The sequence below is a fragment of the Raphanus sativus genome, chromosome 5 (genome assembly GCF_000801105.2).
Source record: "Raphanus sativus cultivar WK10039 chromosome 5, ASM80110v3, whole genome shotgun sequence".
Classification (NCBI taxonomy): Eukaryota; Viridiplantae; Streptophyta; class Magnoliopsida; order Brassicales; family Brassicaceae; genus Raphanus; species Raphanus sativus.
Genome location: NC_079515.1, coordinates 19,921,522 through 19,938,971, shown reverse-complemented (window position 1 = coordinate 19,938,971; position 17,450 = coordinate 19,921,522). Strand labels below are relative to the sequence as shown.

At 36.1% G+C, this 17,450-nt stretch overlaps 1 protein-coding gene and 1 pseudogene across 1 annotated transcript; one reads left to right on the top strand and one right to left on the bottom strand.

Annotated features, from left to right (window-relative positions):
* The first annotated feature begins 5,773 nt into the window (after nt 1-5,773).
* Nucleotides 5,774-9,994, top strand: LOC108859979 (protein transport Sec1a). Its single transcript, XM_018633880.2, has 21 exons — nt 5,774-5,979; nt 6,062-6,117; nt 6,236-6,317; nt 6,404-6,482; nt 6,567-6,617; nt 6,721-6,817; nt 6,909-6,941; nt 7,091-7,219; nt 7,311-7,481; nt 7,567-7,650; nt 7,748-7,846; nt 7,928-7,998; nt 8,090-8,186; nt 8,294-8,419; nt 8,496-8,591; nt 8,689-8,805; nt 8,898-8,975; nt 9,050-9,276; nt 9,374-9,464; nt 9,561-9,650; nt 9,726-9,994. Exons 1-21 carry the CDS (start codon nt 5,775-5,777, stop codon nt 9,795-9,797), a joined length of 2,151 nt encoding a protein of 716 aa, XP_018489382.2. The 5' UTR covers nt 5,774; the 3' UTR covers nt 9,798-9,994.
* A 5,926-nt stretch (nt 9,995-15,920) lies between these two features.
* LOC108859849 (uncharacterized) lies at nt 15,921-17,000 on the bottom strand (annotated as a pseudogene).
* Nucleotides 17,001-17,450: the final 450 nt, after the last annotated feature.

Sequence of the window (17,450 nt, the reverse complement as noted above, 5' to 3'; positions counted from 1 at the left end):
GGTGACTTTGGGATGTGGAAATTCAAAATGCTTATGCAGCTTGAATTACAAGGATTAGGAAAGGTTCTACAAGGTGAATCTGGTGAATCATCGGAGCAAGATGATCCAGATCCAAAGCTAAAGGCAAAAGAAGAAGAACCAGATCCTAAAGCCAAAGAGAAGGATATTAGAGTAAAGAATCTGATATGTGCTAGCCTTACTAATATCGTATTGAGGAAAGTAATGAAGGAGCAGACAGCTGCAGGAGTGTGGAGAGCACTAGAAGCTGACTATCAGACCAAGACATTACCAAATAGAATCTATCTAAAGCAAAGCTTTGCAAGCTTCAAGATGTCTGGGCAGAAATCTATTGAAGAAAATTTAGATGGATTCCTAAAGTTGGTTGACGACTTGGCAAGTTTAAACATCATGGTATCTGATGAAGATCAAGCTATACAAGTGCTATCTAGTCTACCTCCTCAATACGACTCCCTTGTACATACCTTGAAGTATGGAAATAACAAAGAGACTTTGACTCTCAAGGAAGTCACAACATGTGCTTACTCTAAGGAAGCTGAGCTAAGAGAGAAATGACTTATTGGGAAATCAAAGTCAGGAGCTGAAGGACTTGTGGTATCTAGCGGAAGCAACGATAAGCGTCAAGGAGGAAAACAAGGGAGAGGAAGGAGTAAGAGCAGAGATAGCAGATTCAAGAAGAATTCTAGATCACAGACACCAGCAAAACCAAGAGAATGTTGGGTCTGTGGACGAGAAGGTCACTTCAAAAGGGATTGTCCTGAGAGAAAAGAAAGTAACAAGCAACAAAATGCAAATACTGCTCGAAATCAGCAACATATGATCTTAACAGCGAGCATTCATGACACTAAAGATCAGTGGGTTCTGGATTCTGGTTGTACATTCCATATTACACCAGATAAAGAAGCATTATTTGATTTTGAAGAAGCTGAAGGAGGAAAAAATCTCATGGGAAACAACACCTACTGTGAAGTGAAAGGAATTGGGAAGCTAAAGATCGTGAATCCAGATAATTCAGAAGTGATTCTTACTAATGTGCGATACTTGCCAACAATGGGCAGAAATTTGATTTCGTTTGGGCAGTTAGAGAAGAGTGGTTGCACTTATGAAGGAGCTGGATTCAAAATTACATTCTCTAAAGAAGGGAAGCAAGTGATTACAGGAACTTACAAGGAGGGTTTGTATTTCTTGGATGGAAGCGTGCAGAAAGGAGTAGTTGTTGTTGCTAAACCTAAAGTCGACACTACAAAAATATGGCATTCAAGATTGGGTCACATGGGTGTTAAGTGTATGAACGAATTGGTAAAAAGAGGCTATCTTGATGGGAAAGAAGTTCATACCCTTATTTTTTGTGAAGAATGTGTTCTTGGGAAAGCGCAGAAACAAAGTTTTTCAGAAGGAAAGCACAGTTCCAAGGAGATTCTAGAGTACATTCACTCAGATTTGTGGGGTTCTCCGTATGTTGAAGAATGTCTTGCAGGATGCAAATACTTCATCACGTTCATTGATGACTACTCTAGGAAGGTTTGGATTAATTTCCTAAGAACTAAAGATGAAGCATTTCAGGCTTTCAAAGATTGGAAACAACTTGTTGAGAATCAAACGGGAAAACGAGTAAAATGTCTAAGAACTGACAATGGTTTGGAATTCTGCAACAAGGCTTTTGATGGTCTTTGCAAGAACTCTGGGATTAAACGACATACCACTTGCTCATACACTCCGCAACAAAACGGAGTAGCAGAGAGGATGAATAGGACGATCATGAACAAGGTTCGAAGCATGTTGGCTGAGACAGGGTTCAGGAAACAGTTTTGGGCAGAAACCGCATCAACTGCAGTATACTTGATTAATCGTTCACCTACATCGTCATTGAGTTTTAAAATTCCTGAAGAGGTTGGGTCTGACAGAAAGGTAACACTTGGTCATCTACGAAGGTTCGGGTGTGAAGCCTATGTTCATGTGATTCAGGATAAGGTCAGTCCTAGAGCTGTGAAAGGTTATTTTATAGGTTATCCTGAAGGGGTTAAGGGCTACAGGGTATGGATGCCAGAAGATGCTAAGTGTACTATCAGCAGAGATGTTGTCTTTCATGAAGATAAAGTGTTTAAGGATTATGCGGAAAAGAAGTCAAAAGAAGCTAAACAGACCAAGAAAGAAAAACGAGTTTCATTCAGATGTGATAAGACATTTGAGGATTCTACTTCAGGTGGAGTCTTATCAGAGGAAGAGAATGAACAATCCGGCTCAGAATCAGAAAGTTCAGACAACTCAGAGTCTGATATAGCTGAACAGGAAGAAGCAGAAGAAACACATGCTGGAACCTCTACAAAAGACTTAACTGATTATGTTTTAGCACGTGACAGAGCTAAGAGAACCATAAGGAAACCTTCAATGTATGATGAAGATGGAGATTATGTTGTAGCATTTGCATTGTTGTGTGCTCAAGACGTGGATATTGAGGAACCTAAGACTGTAGCGGAAGCGATGAGGAGCAAATACTGGAAGTATTGGAAATTAGCTATGCAGGAAGAAATTGATTCTTTGATTAAGAATAATACATGGCTCGTAGTTGATAAACCAGGAAAGAAGAAGATTGTTGGGTGTAAGTGGATCTTTAAATACAAGCAGGGTATTCCAGGAGTTGAACCACCAAGGTTCAAAGCTCGACTGGTTGCTAAGGGTTTTACTCAGATTGAGGGGATCGACTACAATGAAATCTTCTCTCCAGTGGTTAAACATGTTTCAATTCGACTTCTTCTATCAGTGGTGGTTAACTTTGACATGGAACTTGAACAACTAGATGTAAAAACGGCTTTTCTACATGGATCTCTGAATGAAGAAATCTACATGAATCAACCTGAGGGATTTATTGGAAAAGGAGATGAGTCTAAAGTGTGCCTACTTAAGAAATCTTTGTATGGTTTGCAGCAGTCTCCTAGACAGTGGAATCAAAGGTTTGATGAGTTTATGAAGAGCCAGGGTTTTAATCAGAGTGTTCATGATCCGTGTGTGTATTTCAAAGGGAAATCTTTAGAAGACAAGGTGTTCTTACTGCTCTACGTGGATGATATGCTGATTGCTTCTAAGGATATGAAGAGAATTCAAAGGTTAAAGGAGAGTTTAAACTCTGAATTCGAAATGAAAGATTTGGGCAGAGCTACTCGTATCCTAGGGATGGATATCATTCGTGACAGGAAGAAGGGTGTTCTAAAGCTTTCACAAGAAAAATACTTACGACAAGTATTGAGGAATTTTAACATGGAATGTGCAAAGCCAGTTGTTACCCCGGTCAGTTCTCAGCATAAACTGAGAAAGTTAACTGAAGGAGAGATCAAGGAAGAAGCTAACTACATGGACAATATTCCTTATGCTAGTGCAGTGGGAAGCCTAATGTATGCTATGATCAGGTCTCGTCCTGATTTGGGATTTGCTATTTGTCTGATCAGCAGATACATGTCTCAACCAGGAAGAACTCACTGGGATGCTGTCAGATGGGTGTTCAAGTATCTCACAGGAGCATTGGATATATGTCTAACGTTTACTAAGCAGGATGAGTTTTAGATAGTTGGCTACAGTGATTCAGACTACAATTCAGATTTGGATCGGAGAAGATCAGTTTCAGCTTATATTTTTCAAGTTGGGGGAAACACTGTCAGTTGGTGAGCCACACTTCAGTCTGTAGTTGCTTTGTCAACCACAGAGGCTGAGTATATGGCTCTCACCGAAGCAGCAAAGGAGGGTAAATGGTTAATGATGATTTGCGGAGAATTGGGTTTTAAATTCAAGAGCTACAAATTGTACTGTGATGCGCAGAGTGCAATATGTCTAGCAAACAATGCAGTTCATCATGGCAGAACAAAGCATATGGATTCTAAGTACCATTTTATCAGAGACAAGGTGACCGAGGGTTCCATAAACCTAATCAAGGTGCACACTACTCTAAATGCTGCTGATTTCCTAACAAAGTGTTTACCTGGTCCTGCGTTTCAAAGAGGCCTAGAGATGGCCAAGATCCTCGCCTGATAGGATGAGGTGGAGCACGAGGTCGCTTTGTCGGTTAAGTTACCTCGTAAGAAAAGAAGGAACAGTGGTTAGTAAAAAAAAAAAAAAAAGGAACCGACTTTTTGAATCGTATGGTCAAATATGATTCAAGGAAAAGAAGGAAGGTTGTGGATCAAAGAATCGATTTACACTTACCGAATCTCAATAGTAGAATTGAGGTTTCTCGACTGGTACAAGTTGAGGGAGAAGGATTGAATGAAGAAGAGGAGTTGGATCATCGGAGAGTCGTCAGAAGTCTGATTGGTTCAGGTGGAGCTTACGGCGGAGATGATTCAAAAGAGGGCTAGGGTTTCGTATCGCAAAAGGGGATTTTGACTTTCAGACAGAAGAAATGACAAAGGTGGAGTTTGTGAGTGTTTGTCCTATCTGCTGTCTGAATCTGAAGCTTGGGCTTGAGTTAAAGCCCATCAGCTGAAGGATATCTTGGCGAGTCTGGAGTTGGGCTCGGGTTACCTGCGAAACAGAAGGCATAGAAGCCTGTTAGTGGAAACGACGCAGTTTCACTAACTGAAGATAAAAATATCTTCATCGTCTTCAAATCAAGTCGGAAGAAGAAAAAGGTTGTTACGGTGGCTAACAAACAGAGAAAGCGAGAATCAGGAGAGAGAGAGACTTATCTCGGTTGCGATCGTGACGGAGAAGGCGGAGAGCTGTTCGCGATCAATCCATAGGAGAATCTGATTACCTGTGGTGTATTTCAGAGGTTGTCTTTGCACTCGATACTCGGTGAAATCCGTTTACTTGTGTTGAAAGAAACCGAGTCTCTGTATTGATTCTGAGCTAGTGATTGCTTGAGAGTTTTGATCTCTCCCCAGACAGTAGACAACGAAGTCTGGGTAAACAAATCTTGTGTTGTTTGCGTTTTTCGTTTCACAAATCGAACCTGCATACAAATACGATTCAAATCGTCAACAAATCAATCAACATGGTAAAGCTATAATCAAGAGAAAACACCAACATTTTTCGAAGAAAAAAATCAGAGGCTTTCTCATTGATCAAGTCACCCTCCCTAACTGCAATGCTTAAGTCGTAGAGCAAGGCAGACTATCACCGGTTTGCTGAAGAAAATTTCATTTGCTTGGGGGAACCACTTGACTATCGATCATATGGTTCCATGATTAGAGCTGGCACTCCCGAGAAAGGAGAGGCTTTACTCAGAGATAATGGACTATCTGTACGGGCAGAGAGAGGATTATAAGGCCTTTTTGAGAGCCTACTCTATGGACAGGAGCCAAGTGATGCCGTTCAAGTTGTCGGGATTACTCATGATGTAAAGCTGCTCATAATTAAACGCATACAGTGTCTCGAGTCAGAGCCATAAAAGTGCACGTTTGGTGTGGCTCTTGTGCTGTCTGCATATATGAAAAATGGAAGAAATGCTAAATGACGCGTTAGGGTTGTTGTGTTTGAGCTTGAGAATGAGTCGATAATGGTTGGGAAAGAAGTATCTGCTGTGTTGGTTATCTGCTGTGTCGGTTTAACAAGAGGAACGTGTAGTTGGTGGATTCAGTAGAGGTTGCCTTTGAAGAGATGAGCACTAGTAAACAGAGTACCTACTGCTAATATATGAATGATATATATTTTTATTTGGTTTTCCAGTCAATGCTTGTTAATTTAAGAGGTAAAGAGAAGAAGAGAGACTCATGGGGGGTAATGATGCTATTAATAGGGATCTCTATTTGTAAGCTGAGCCATACATGCATACCAACAATTCCTCTCTCTCTCTATCCGTCTCTTCCTCTAACTCTATCTATGATGAGATCACTCGTCTCTCTTCTTCTTCATCCTCATCTCATCTCTCTTTACCGTCTTCCATCAATATGTCCTTCTCCGATTCAGAATCCTCCTCTCATCCCCGCGACGGCGGTGATCATAAGTTCTTTCGCCAGATCAGCCGCGACCGTAATCTCTCTCATTCTCTTTTTTGTACTGCATTGTTGTTGTTGTTGTTGTAAGGTTGGATAGTCTAATGACGTTTTTTCAGGGTTGCTACACGAGATGCTTGGATCTACCAAAACAGGGGATTCAAAAGCTTGGAAGGTTCTTTTCTCCTTCTTCAAAGGATTATTTTTCCATCACACTTGTTCAAATGTTTGAGACTTGCTAATATCTTAATATATATATATATATATGTGTGTGTGGTGTTGCAAAATGGCAGATACTTATCATGGACAGAGTTACGGTTAAAGTTATGTCAAAGTCCTGTAAAATGGCTGATATCACCGATCAAGGCATTTCCTGTAAGAATATTATTATGATTTTTTTTTTTACTTGACACTCAAGGTTGATGATACAATCTCTATATTTGGATATTGACTGCTCTCAGTGGTAGAAGAACTTTTCAAGAGAAGGGAACCAATGCCTGGCATGGACGCTATCTACTTTATCCAACCTTCCAAAGAAAAGTAAGTTCTCCTTCCTCTTCTTCTTCCCTCCTCAAATGTGTCCTTTTTGTTTATTTGTTATGTTTCTCTTTCTGTCTGTCGCAGCATTGTTATGTTTCTATCTGACATGTCTGGGAGGGAACCCTTGTACAGAAAGTAACTACTTCTATTCTTTTTAACAAACCATTCTTGTGTTTCTCAGTTGATGTGATTGACTACTTGTTTACGTTTTTGCTCTCTCTCTCTCTCTCTCTCTCAGGGCATATATTTTTTTCAGTTCAACTATCCCCAAAGAACTGGTGAATCACATCAAAAGTGATACAAGCGTCTTACCACGCATTGGTGCATTAAGAGAGGTAAAAACCAATTAACAACAAGTTTCCTTGCTGTTTTTTCTTTGATATGAATTTTTTTATTATTTTTTACTCTCTTAACTTTTTTCTGCAGATGAACATGGAATACTTCCCCATGGACAATCAGGTAGCTACTCTTTTGTGCACGGCATAAGCATGTAGCTGAACTATCTTCTAGTTTTTATATTTTTGAACCATCGCAAGTCATAGTTATGGGGTTCTCCTATGTAATTCTTTTTTCTTTCTCCACTGATGATCTTTACTTCTTTTACTCAGGGATTTCTAACTGATCACGAGGAAGCATTGCAAACGCTCTATGCTGAAGATGCTGAGAACTCTCGCCATTTTAATATTTGTTTGAATATGATGGCTACTAGAATCTCTACCGTGTTTGCTTCACTCAAGGTAAAAACAATACGACCTACTCCCCTTTTTTGTCTTATTTTGCTGCTATTTTTATCTTCTTTATATGGACCAAGGGGCCTTTGTTTGTTAGGAATTTCCCTTTGTTCGGTATCGAGCTGCAAAGTCCACGGCCCCACGTGACTTGGTTCCTTCAAAGCTTGCTGCTGCTATTTGGGACTGTATCTCTAAATATAAAGCCATTCCCAACTTCCCCCAGACGGAAACATGTGAGCTGCTCATTTTGGATAGATCAGTGGATCAGGTTTTTAACCCTCATCTGATTCAAATACTCTTCATACTGGTAAACTTTTTATTATCTCAATAGAGACTGACATATGTAACTGTAGATTGCTCCTATCATACATGAATGGACCTATGATGCTATGTGCCATGATTTGCTTGATATGGAGGGGAATAAACATGTTATTGAGGTAACTCCATTTTTCTTTCATTCTAGGGTCCTTTGTAGGCTCACTTTTGCTTGTTTCTCTATTTATCCTGGTCATAAAGTGTATATATGACATATAGGTTCCCAGCAAAACTGGTGGGCCTCCGGAGAAAAAGGAGATAGTGCTTGAAGATCATGATCCAGTGTGGCTTGAGCTTCGACACACACATATAGCAGATGTATATATAACACTGTTACTTACAAACCATCTTTCCCTCGGCTCATCATTTTGTCATTTTTTTATTTGCTTTTGTAAATAGGCGAGCGAGCGTTTGCATGAGAAAATGACCAACTTTGCCTCAAAGAACAAAGCCGCACAAATGAGATCAAAGTCAGTGCAAAGTGTTTTATCTTTATCTTCCCAAAATTCATATATTTTTTCCTCGTTGCATGATGTGTAACATTGGGCTAACATGACGCAGAGAGGGTAGCGAGTTGTCTACGCGTGATCTGCAGAAAATAGTACAGGCTTTGCCACAATACGGAGAGCAAGTTGACAAACTATCCACTCACGTAGAGGTCTGTTTTTTTTCAACCACAAAAAATGATCTCAAACAGGGGTAGTAGATGTGGGTTTTAAAAAGGAGTTTTATTTGTTTTGGTGTAAAATAAATCAAACAAATCAGATAGCTGGAAAAATTAACAGAATAATCAGAGACATGGGACTTAGGGATCTAGGGCAGCTGGAACAAGATCTTGTTTTCGGAGACGCAGCTGCCAAGGACGTTATCAATTTCCTCAGGACAAATCAGGTGATGAAATGGTTTTGAAACGAAAGCAAAGATGAAAAAAAAAAACCAATATGTATATAATATTTTAAAATTGCAGGACACAAACCCGGAGAACAAGTTACGACTATTGATGATTTATGCAACGGTGTACCCGGAGAAGTTCGAAGGTGACAAGGGCGTGAAGCTAATGCAGGTAAGGTAGTGTTTGGTGTGATAGAGAGAAAGAGAGAGCCTCATGCACATATATATATTAGAGAGTAGCTTTCATACTAATAATTATATATGATCAGCTTGCTAAGTTATCACCCGTGGATATGAAAGTTATAAGCAACATGCAATTGATAGCTGGATCTCCAGAAAACAAGGCTAAGTCTGGTAGTTTCTCCCTCAAATTTGACACCGGAAAGGTACTTCACAAAAGAATGAATGAATGAAACAGATTTTTAAAAAATTTGTTAACGTAAAATCCCCTGTTTGAATACTATTTTTTGGTGAATAGACAAAACAAGCAAACAGGAAAGATAGGTCTGGTGAAGAAGAAACGTGGCAACTGTTCCGGTTTTATCCCATGCTCGAGGTACACCACCTCATATATATTATTATTATTTTGTAATTCATGGTGGCTGAGATGATGAGATTCTTAATTAACAGGAGCTACTTGAGAAACTTGTGAAAGGAGATCTGTCCAAAAGCGACTATTTATGCATGAACCAATCGAGTCATAAGGAGGAGGAGAGTGAAACCCGAACAGGATCAGTTAGGAAGAGCGCTGCAGCTCCTACAGCGGTTCCAGAGCGTAAAGCCACCCCTCATTCTATGAGATCAAGACGGACTGCAACTTGGGCACGTCCTCATGCTTCTGACGATGGATATTCCAGGCAAATATTCAACTCTCTAAGCATATTCTATTTTACATTCGAGTAGCATGGTGTTCTAATAATTAAGAAGCATACCTTTCTTTCTTCACACACACAGTGACTCAGTGCTGAAAAGTGCTTCACTGGACTTGAAGAGGCTGGGGCAACGCATCTTTGTGTTCATTATTGGTGGGGCAACTCGATCCGAGGTATATATATAAACAAACAAATCCGACCTAAGTGAATTCTTGTTGTTGTTACATTTTATTAAAAATCTTGTTTTTTTTTTTTGGTTTGACTGACAGCTCCGAGTTTGCCACAAGTTGACAAGCAGTTTGAGGAGAGAAGTGGTACTAGGCTCCACTAGTTTCGACGATCCCCCACAATACATCACGGTAAAACTCTCAAAGACTGAGTGAGTGATTTATAAAGAGGATTCTTCTAACTGTTTATAAAATGTTTTTTGGCAGAAGCTGAAACTACTGTCGGAGAAAGACATAGCAGGGGCTCCTGCTCAGCCCTTCAAACCACAATACTGGTGAACTTGACGCAGCAGCTCAAGTCTTGAAACCTTTTAGGACAAATTCCACTTGTTATTTTGTTCTTGTTTCTCCAACTCTTTACCTTTTGCTTCTTTTCCTTATTTTTATTTTTCCTTTTCATTTGATGGACGTTATTCTACATGTCACAATTAACTCTATATAATAAGGGCAACCCCAACGGGGATATGAGCACAGCATCTTACCATTGAAAAAAGGAAAAAAAAGTGACAAAAGTAGAAAGAAAGAACCGATGGGTTGCTGTGGGTCGTGAGTTAAGAACTTCAACAAAGAAAACAGCATACTCTCTTTATATTTGTTTTTTTTCTCTCTTTATATATGTTGCATTTTTATTGGTCCAAAATTTAATTATTAACCTACTTAATATTTTAAAAACCTCTTGGGAAGATATTTCCCGTTGGTAATGCTCTTGGACCATGATTAATATGTGGTTCTTAACGGAAGTTAAGAAATTGTTTATTAACTTCCGCTAAGAATCTCCACCTTAAAAACTTCGGGTTAATCATGTTCTTAATCTCTTTGTGACTTAATAAATTAAAAAAAAGTCTTGAACCTTTTCTCGTGGATTTGTCTCGTCTTTACATAAGTCCCTTGGGTTAATCAAAAAGTATATGAACAGTTTCCAACTAACTCACTGTACTACTAGCAAAATTTCATTGTATTGAAAAGCAAGCTTATATATATGCATGTATCGACCAGCTGATTAGAAAAGCATACATCCATGTCTCTAGTTTAACTGATTTTTTTTAATTGTCCAAACAATCATACACTGTTCTGTACTTGAGAAATTTTATTTCCAAGAGAGATGTGGAATCAGTTGACGTAATCTTATTTCTACCAACCACCGATATTCCGAATTTTCAACTGACGATCGATGGTTGGGAATCTTGGGATCTTGGGATCTTGGTCATCTTCCCAAAGTCAAAAAGTTTAAAGCTCGTAATGGCAACCACTTTTCCAACATAAATTATACATGTATTGGCAATACATATAGAATCGAACTGAAAAAGCTATGACCTTTTCCTCGCGACAGTGCTTCAATTGTGACCCACCAGATTTATCAATTTCGTTGACTATATTATTCACGCGTTTTTGGTGCTGTGGTAATTACGAGCGTTTTTGGTTATAAGTTATAACTAGTAACTAATTAATACTGCAATTTTTTTGGTTACTTATCACCCTAGGAGTTCATATTAGGACTGGAAAAATAAACTGAATCCAAACCAAACCCAATCCAAAATATAAATCTGAACGGATCTGAATTCGATATAAATACCGAATAGATCTTGTTTTATAGTATTTTGGGTTGTGGGTATTTTCCGAACCGAACTCGAATTTAAATAGATATCCGATAGAACCTGAAATATTCAAAACCCAAAAAGATATTGTACCAATATGATCTTAATTCCTAATACTTATCTAAAATAAATTAAGATATACTATTAAACATCTAAAATAATTATCTGTTACATGAAAGTTGGTAGTTCTATTTGATGAGGGTTGATGGTTGAAGGTGCCTGTTGAACCTTGAATTTTTTTTTATTTTAGATTTGTTTCCATTAAATAATGTTTTTGTTTATACTTTCATTTATTTAGTTTTATTCTATCAATAAATATGTTTACTTTTCGTTTGATTTTGAATGATCACGGTTAATGTTTCTTATTTATTTTTGAATCGATTTTATTTAGATCTGTTTTAGTTACAAAATAGGTACAAATCATGTATTTTAAAACAAAAAAAAACGATTTTACTTGTATTTTAGTTACAAAGTAGGTACAAATCATGTGCTTTTAAACCAAAAAAATCGTTTGGGATCCGAACTCGAAAATACATCGGATTATATCGGTTTTTTAAAAATTTACTAACCCCGATTCGTACCCGATAGAACCCAAACCGATCTCGAACCAAACTTATATAATCCGAATGAGGCTGATTTTGATAAACCCAAAAAATCGAAACCCGATTGAAACTCCGAATACCCATTCCTAGTTCATTTGTTTTTCTATTTCTTTCTGAGATCTTTATTTTTATTCGTTAATTAGTCAATGTGTTCTTGGTGAAATTAGTTCTATCAACACATATTCATACAGTATCTGTTTTTGGCTCATGATTGGTAAACAAGTTATCAAAGAGTTATCGACCGACACAACTATACGTGGTTTTCTCTTGTATCAGCTAGTATGTTGTTAGGTCATCTCCAACCAAACCCCATTTTTTACTCCAAAATGAAATAAAAGTGAATATGGTGTAACAAATGCTCCAACCTAACTCCATATCTCACTCTATTTTGAAGTTTACTCCATAAATGGAGTAATCTATTTTTTGTTTGTTCATGACTCTATTATGGAGTGAAAAATGGAGTAGGGTTGGAACACTTTTACTCCATATTCACTTTTACTCTATTTTGGAGGAAAAAATGGAATTTTACATTGGAAATGCTCTTAAATTGCATTGCTTACCTTCAGTGCCGTCATTGGTTTTCTTTTAAATATGTACTTAATTTTGTTTCCAACAACGTCAAGTTATGTTATTCTCTATATATTAAAGGAGATACATTGTCATTCAATGCGTTTACATTACGTTCGTCACGTAGCAGCTTCACATCAATTTGAGAACAAATACGCTTACGTGTCACATGCAAAGGATTCTCGACCAAACTCTACATAAATACGTTCACACTATATAGTATTTTACGTTTGTTTCAATATAAAACTCACATGCACGGTTCTACCGGTTATACAAAGTTCTACATAGAAAGATAATTTACAAAAAATCATTATTGTCTATGCTTATTTTATTTTTACTTAATTTATTTTAATAGAATAATATCTTGCATGTGTTATTTTGAAAAAAAAAATGTTTTTCTAGTGTTACGGTATCCCCTATATATTATTTGAGAATCATTTAAAAAATATGAACCTTAGTTTTGTAAGAATTAAAAAAGACTCCATCCTATATGGCACTTGTGTATGACTTCCAAATCCTATTTCAAAAAATTCTAAAGTACCTTATATAAACTATAGTCTAAAAATAATACTCTCTAGAATTACATTGGTCGCATATATTTTTCCTTCAATAAAACCTACGAAATTACCTAATGTGATTAAAATATATATACGACAATTAATAATCTTAAATAATAAAGATTTGATAATAATTTGTATACTTTCTATTACTTTTGTTTAATTCTTTATTATTAAAATAAATTACACAATTACATTAGTGATATAATAAAAAATAGATTTTTTTGTATATGTTGTATTTTGAATTTTTCAAAAGGAGTATAAATTACTAAAACTGTTAAAAATCTTATATAAACCTTTGTGATCAAGGTTTAATTTTTTTTATATTAGGATACAATGATTATAAGACCGTATGAATAAATAAATTCATTTTAATAAGTTTATATATATATATATATATATATTTCATATCATTTAAATTAAACTATACATCGTATGAAAATACATACTAATATTTTGATATTTGCATTGAACATATATTGAAAAGTTAATATTTTAATTTTGAAATCTTCATTGTTTTTTAAATGATTATAAATCATTGAAATTACTAAACATCCACATTAAAAAAAAATTGTTGGTGTAAAAATTTGTTTCACAAATATGCAAATAATGATAAACCATATGAGTGGAAACCTCATTTAATAAAGAGTTAATTTGCTACATATACATAAATGAGACCAAAATTAGAGAACTACCCCAACAGCTGTAAAATATCAATTCCTGTAGCAAAATGAACACAAACTGACGCTTATGCCCTTTCAATTCAGCACGTGAGAGTGAGAGAGAAAAAGTTCAATCTCCATCTTCAACATTTATTTTTTTTCATCTCTTTCTCTTTCTAGCGACAATTTTATCATTCATCAACATCAATATAATCTTCTCAAATTTGCCTTTGTTGATCTACTTTCTAAATCGCCGAAACACAACCAATTATATTTCTGATAGCACTCCAACACCTAGCTCCTCTTCAAACTCGTTGTCCTTGCAGGCGCCGCCGTCAGTCATGGAATCAAAGAACATATGCTCCCAACAATCTCTGAGCTGTAGATATAAGAAAGTTCAATAAATGAATAAGAGAGAATGATTGATCGCAAGATCTTGATGAATCAATTATATACAGCTGTTTCTAATGAAAGAATAGCAGTATACATCAAGGAACGTCAACATAATTTTAGTGTGCTAAGAAAAGGCATTAAAAACTAATCTTTGATGTTAAATGTTATATGAATTGTTAGTGGGAAACATTATTATCATAAATCTATACTTATTAAGTACAATTGATCTCTAACATTGAGTTATTTGATACCTAACATTTTATTTACCATGTAAAACTAGTATTATGTGTAATTTATTGGTTAATATATGATAAAATAATAGTTAACGGTTAACAAACATAGAGTTAAACAGATAATAATTAAGTTATTATTGTAACATATTTTGTAACATCTAATAAATCATGTATCAGATAAAAGAATTGTTTTTATAAATCTTAGCAATAAGTATACTAGCTTCTAACATGTTTTGTAACAACTAACCAAACATGAATTATCTATATGTCCACGTATCCTTTAGAAATTTACAAGCTATTTATTTTACAACAACAATTTTTGTAACATTTTACTAACAAGTTATCATTTAACGGTATCTGCACTTGGTAACAGATACCCAAATATGTATCAGCTAAAAATTGAAAAATGAAAAAGTGATACCGTCCTTGTCAATCTTGTTTAGAACCCTATCATTTTTAGACTATCCTGCTGATCCATACAACGAGGATGTTTTGCTGATCCATGAATCGATAATAGGTCGTACTTATCAATTTCGGGTAGTACTCAATGGATCCATACATGTGTTGAATAGAACATACCTAGCCAAAAGCGAATTCACAACCGCGAGACTGTGTGACGAGCTTACGGTGCCGCTGAACAGCTTTTAAAGATGGTATCTGAGACGACAATCAATATCAAAGGGAGGAGATGAGACGTTCACGCTGGATAATCCATGTTTATAATCAAAAAGATATAAAGGGATTGAGAAAAAAAAAGAGAAGATAAAGCTATTTGTGAAAAAAGAAGTAAAATGCAGACTTGAATTGTAAAGGGTCACACGTGAGAGAGAGAATGAGAGAGAAAAATCTAATCTAGGACATGTGTAGGAGAATAGGAGAATAGGGTTATTTTGGTATTTAAAAAAAGTACACAGTGTCCGCTACAGTGATCGGATATTTCGCAAATTTTGGCATTTTTGGTGTATATACACCCTAAATACTCTATAACAAATCCATACAACTCTATAATAAAGCTGAAATATTACTGATTTGACATCATTTATCAATATTATATATTTTAAATATTTATCATAAAATTCACGTGACGCAATGCGCATGTCTTATCCTAGTACTCTAAATAAACTATATATAAATGGAAGTATTGGTCTAGAGCAAGTTATGGCGTGAAGTGTATCTATCTTATTAAAACAGAAACATTCTGTTGGACCTAACATTTATTTTGTAAGTTTTTAAATTAAATACACATTTATATTTTATAGTTAAACTTACATTAAATCACTAATATTACTTTCTTTATACTACTATCTATGTTTCCAAACAATATACTTATTTCTTTATACTATTATCAATGTTTTCAAACAATATATATTTTTATACTACTATCAACGTTTCCAGACAATACAATAATTAATCTTATTTATTTTATATCTATCATTTTCTCTTTAAAATTTTGTAGAAACGTCATAATTTCATAAATTGCAAAATAATGAACTTTAAAATTTGGATTATAAGATTACATATCGGTCATCCATCAGTCATCCATCAGTTCAGTCGGTTAGTCTTGAATTTAGTGATTTTTTTTAATATGAATATTTTAAAAACCAAACTTGATCTGTCAGATATCCGGATTAACGGATATAATCACAATCGGGTTGAATTTAAAAACATTGATTTAAATGCAAAAATATTTTAAATACACACTCTTTAAAAATTACCAAAATATTTGTTAAATTATTAGTGAAATTTTTTATCGTAAAATATTCCGCGCTTCTAAAGCGGGGGTCAAAATCTAGTAGTATTAGTATAATAAATCCATACAACTCTATAAATTAAGTAATGCACTTTAATTGTATGTGAAGTATATATAAACGAATGGATATATAACCAGCAACTTAATCAATAAGTCAGTCATCAAGACCAATCACCACTAGCGAGTTTTAACCATGAACTAGATGAAGTAGCGTTGTGATTGTTGCCACCACCATCTCTACCCACGCTCATGACCGTTGGATCAACGGAATACTCCTGGCAAGCTAAGTTGAGATCTAGAGATGGCTGATCTAGCGCCTGAGACCTCACGGCAGAAGAATCATGTAGTGGCGTCATACGAAGATAAGTGGAAGGTGTTAACCAGTGACATCTCTTATGACCTCCCAAGGCTTGTCCCGATGAGAATACGCGATGGCAGACGGTGCATTCGTGAGCGTTGGATCTCTTTCTGGCGATGATGTGAGCCGCAGCCGTTGGCTTGTCTTCTTCCTCTTCTTCTTCATCGTCTTCCTCTTCCTCTTCATCGTCATCTTCTTTGTATTCCTCCTCTTCTTCTTCTTCCTCTTTATCTTGAGAGGCAAAACAACCCTTCACTTTCTTGTGGCTTGCCCTGTGTCCACCCAATGCCTGATGCGACGCAAATACCTTCTTGCAAGCTTTGCATTGGAAAACATGTGCAGTTTTTTGTTTTTTCACGGTTTTGCTCTTGCCGTGTCCGTGCCTGTTATTGTTGTTGTAAGCATTCCCTGAATTGGACAGCAACACAAGACAGTTGGCAAGCTCTTCGTCTTCGTTTGGATACAAGTTAAGATGATGATTCGATCTCTCCCTCTTCCATGGAGGACGTGACATATTGCCTTCATCGTGTTGTCCTTGACTACTGAACATGATCAAATCAATGCATGATGAGTTCTGCATGGCTTTTTGAGGTGTGTCTAAGTAAGTGTTTGGTGAGTGAGTTAAAAAGGAGGAAGCCCTTGTTTTCAGTGGAAGTAATGGGTTTGGTGTCTTCTTTGTTTGTGTGGTTCCAAATGAATGAGTCCTTGAGCTTGTGACACGTGCTGTTGCTTTTGACTTTTTCCAACATTCCTTCCTACTCACATGCTATATTATTATTATAGAGAGGTGAGTTTTTTAAACAATGCTCATTTCATGCTGCTTGATAATCAAATAAAAAAAACTGCGAATTAATATATGGGCTTATAATAGTTTTTTTTACAATATCATATAACAAAAAGGCCCAAAAAAGGATGGACCCCCACAGAGTTTTGCACTTTTTACATATGGATTGCCCGCCCATACAATGTCAAAACATAAACATCCTCAAACAATCGCTTAATCCTTTTTACAAAATAAATGCATATGTATTACTGCATGTGTATTACATATTTTCTTTTTCAAAATACACATGTCACACAAACACATGTATAAACATAACCTATATAATATTCTTGTAGGGTAATTTCTGGGCCATATTACAGTGAGAAAAGAGCAAAGTGGGGAGGAGTCATGAGTGAAAGAGAGAGCAAGTGCAATAAGTGGTTTCTCAATTA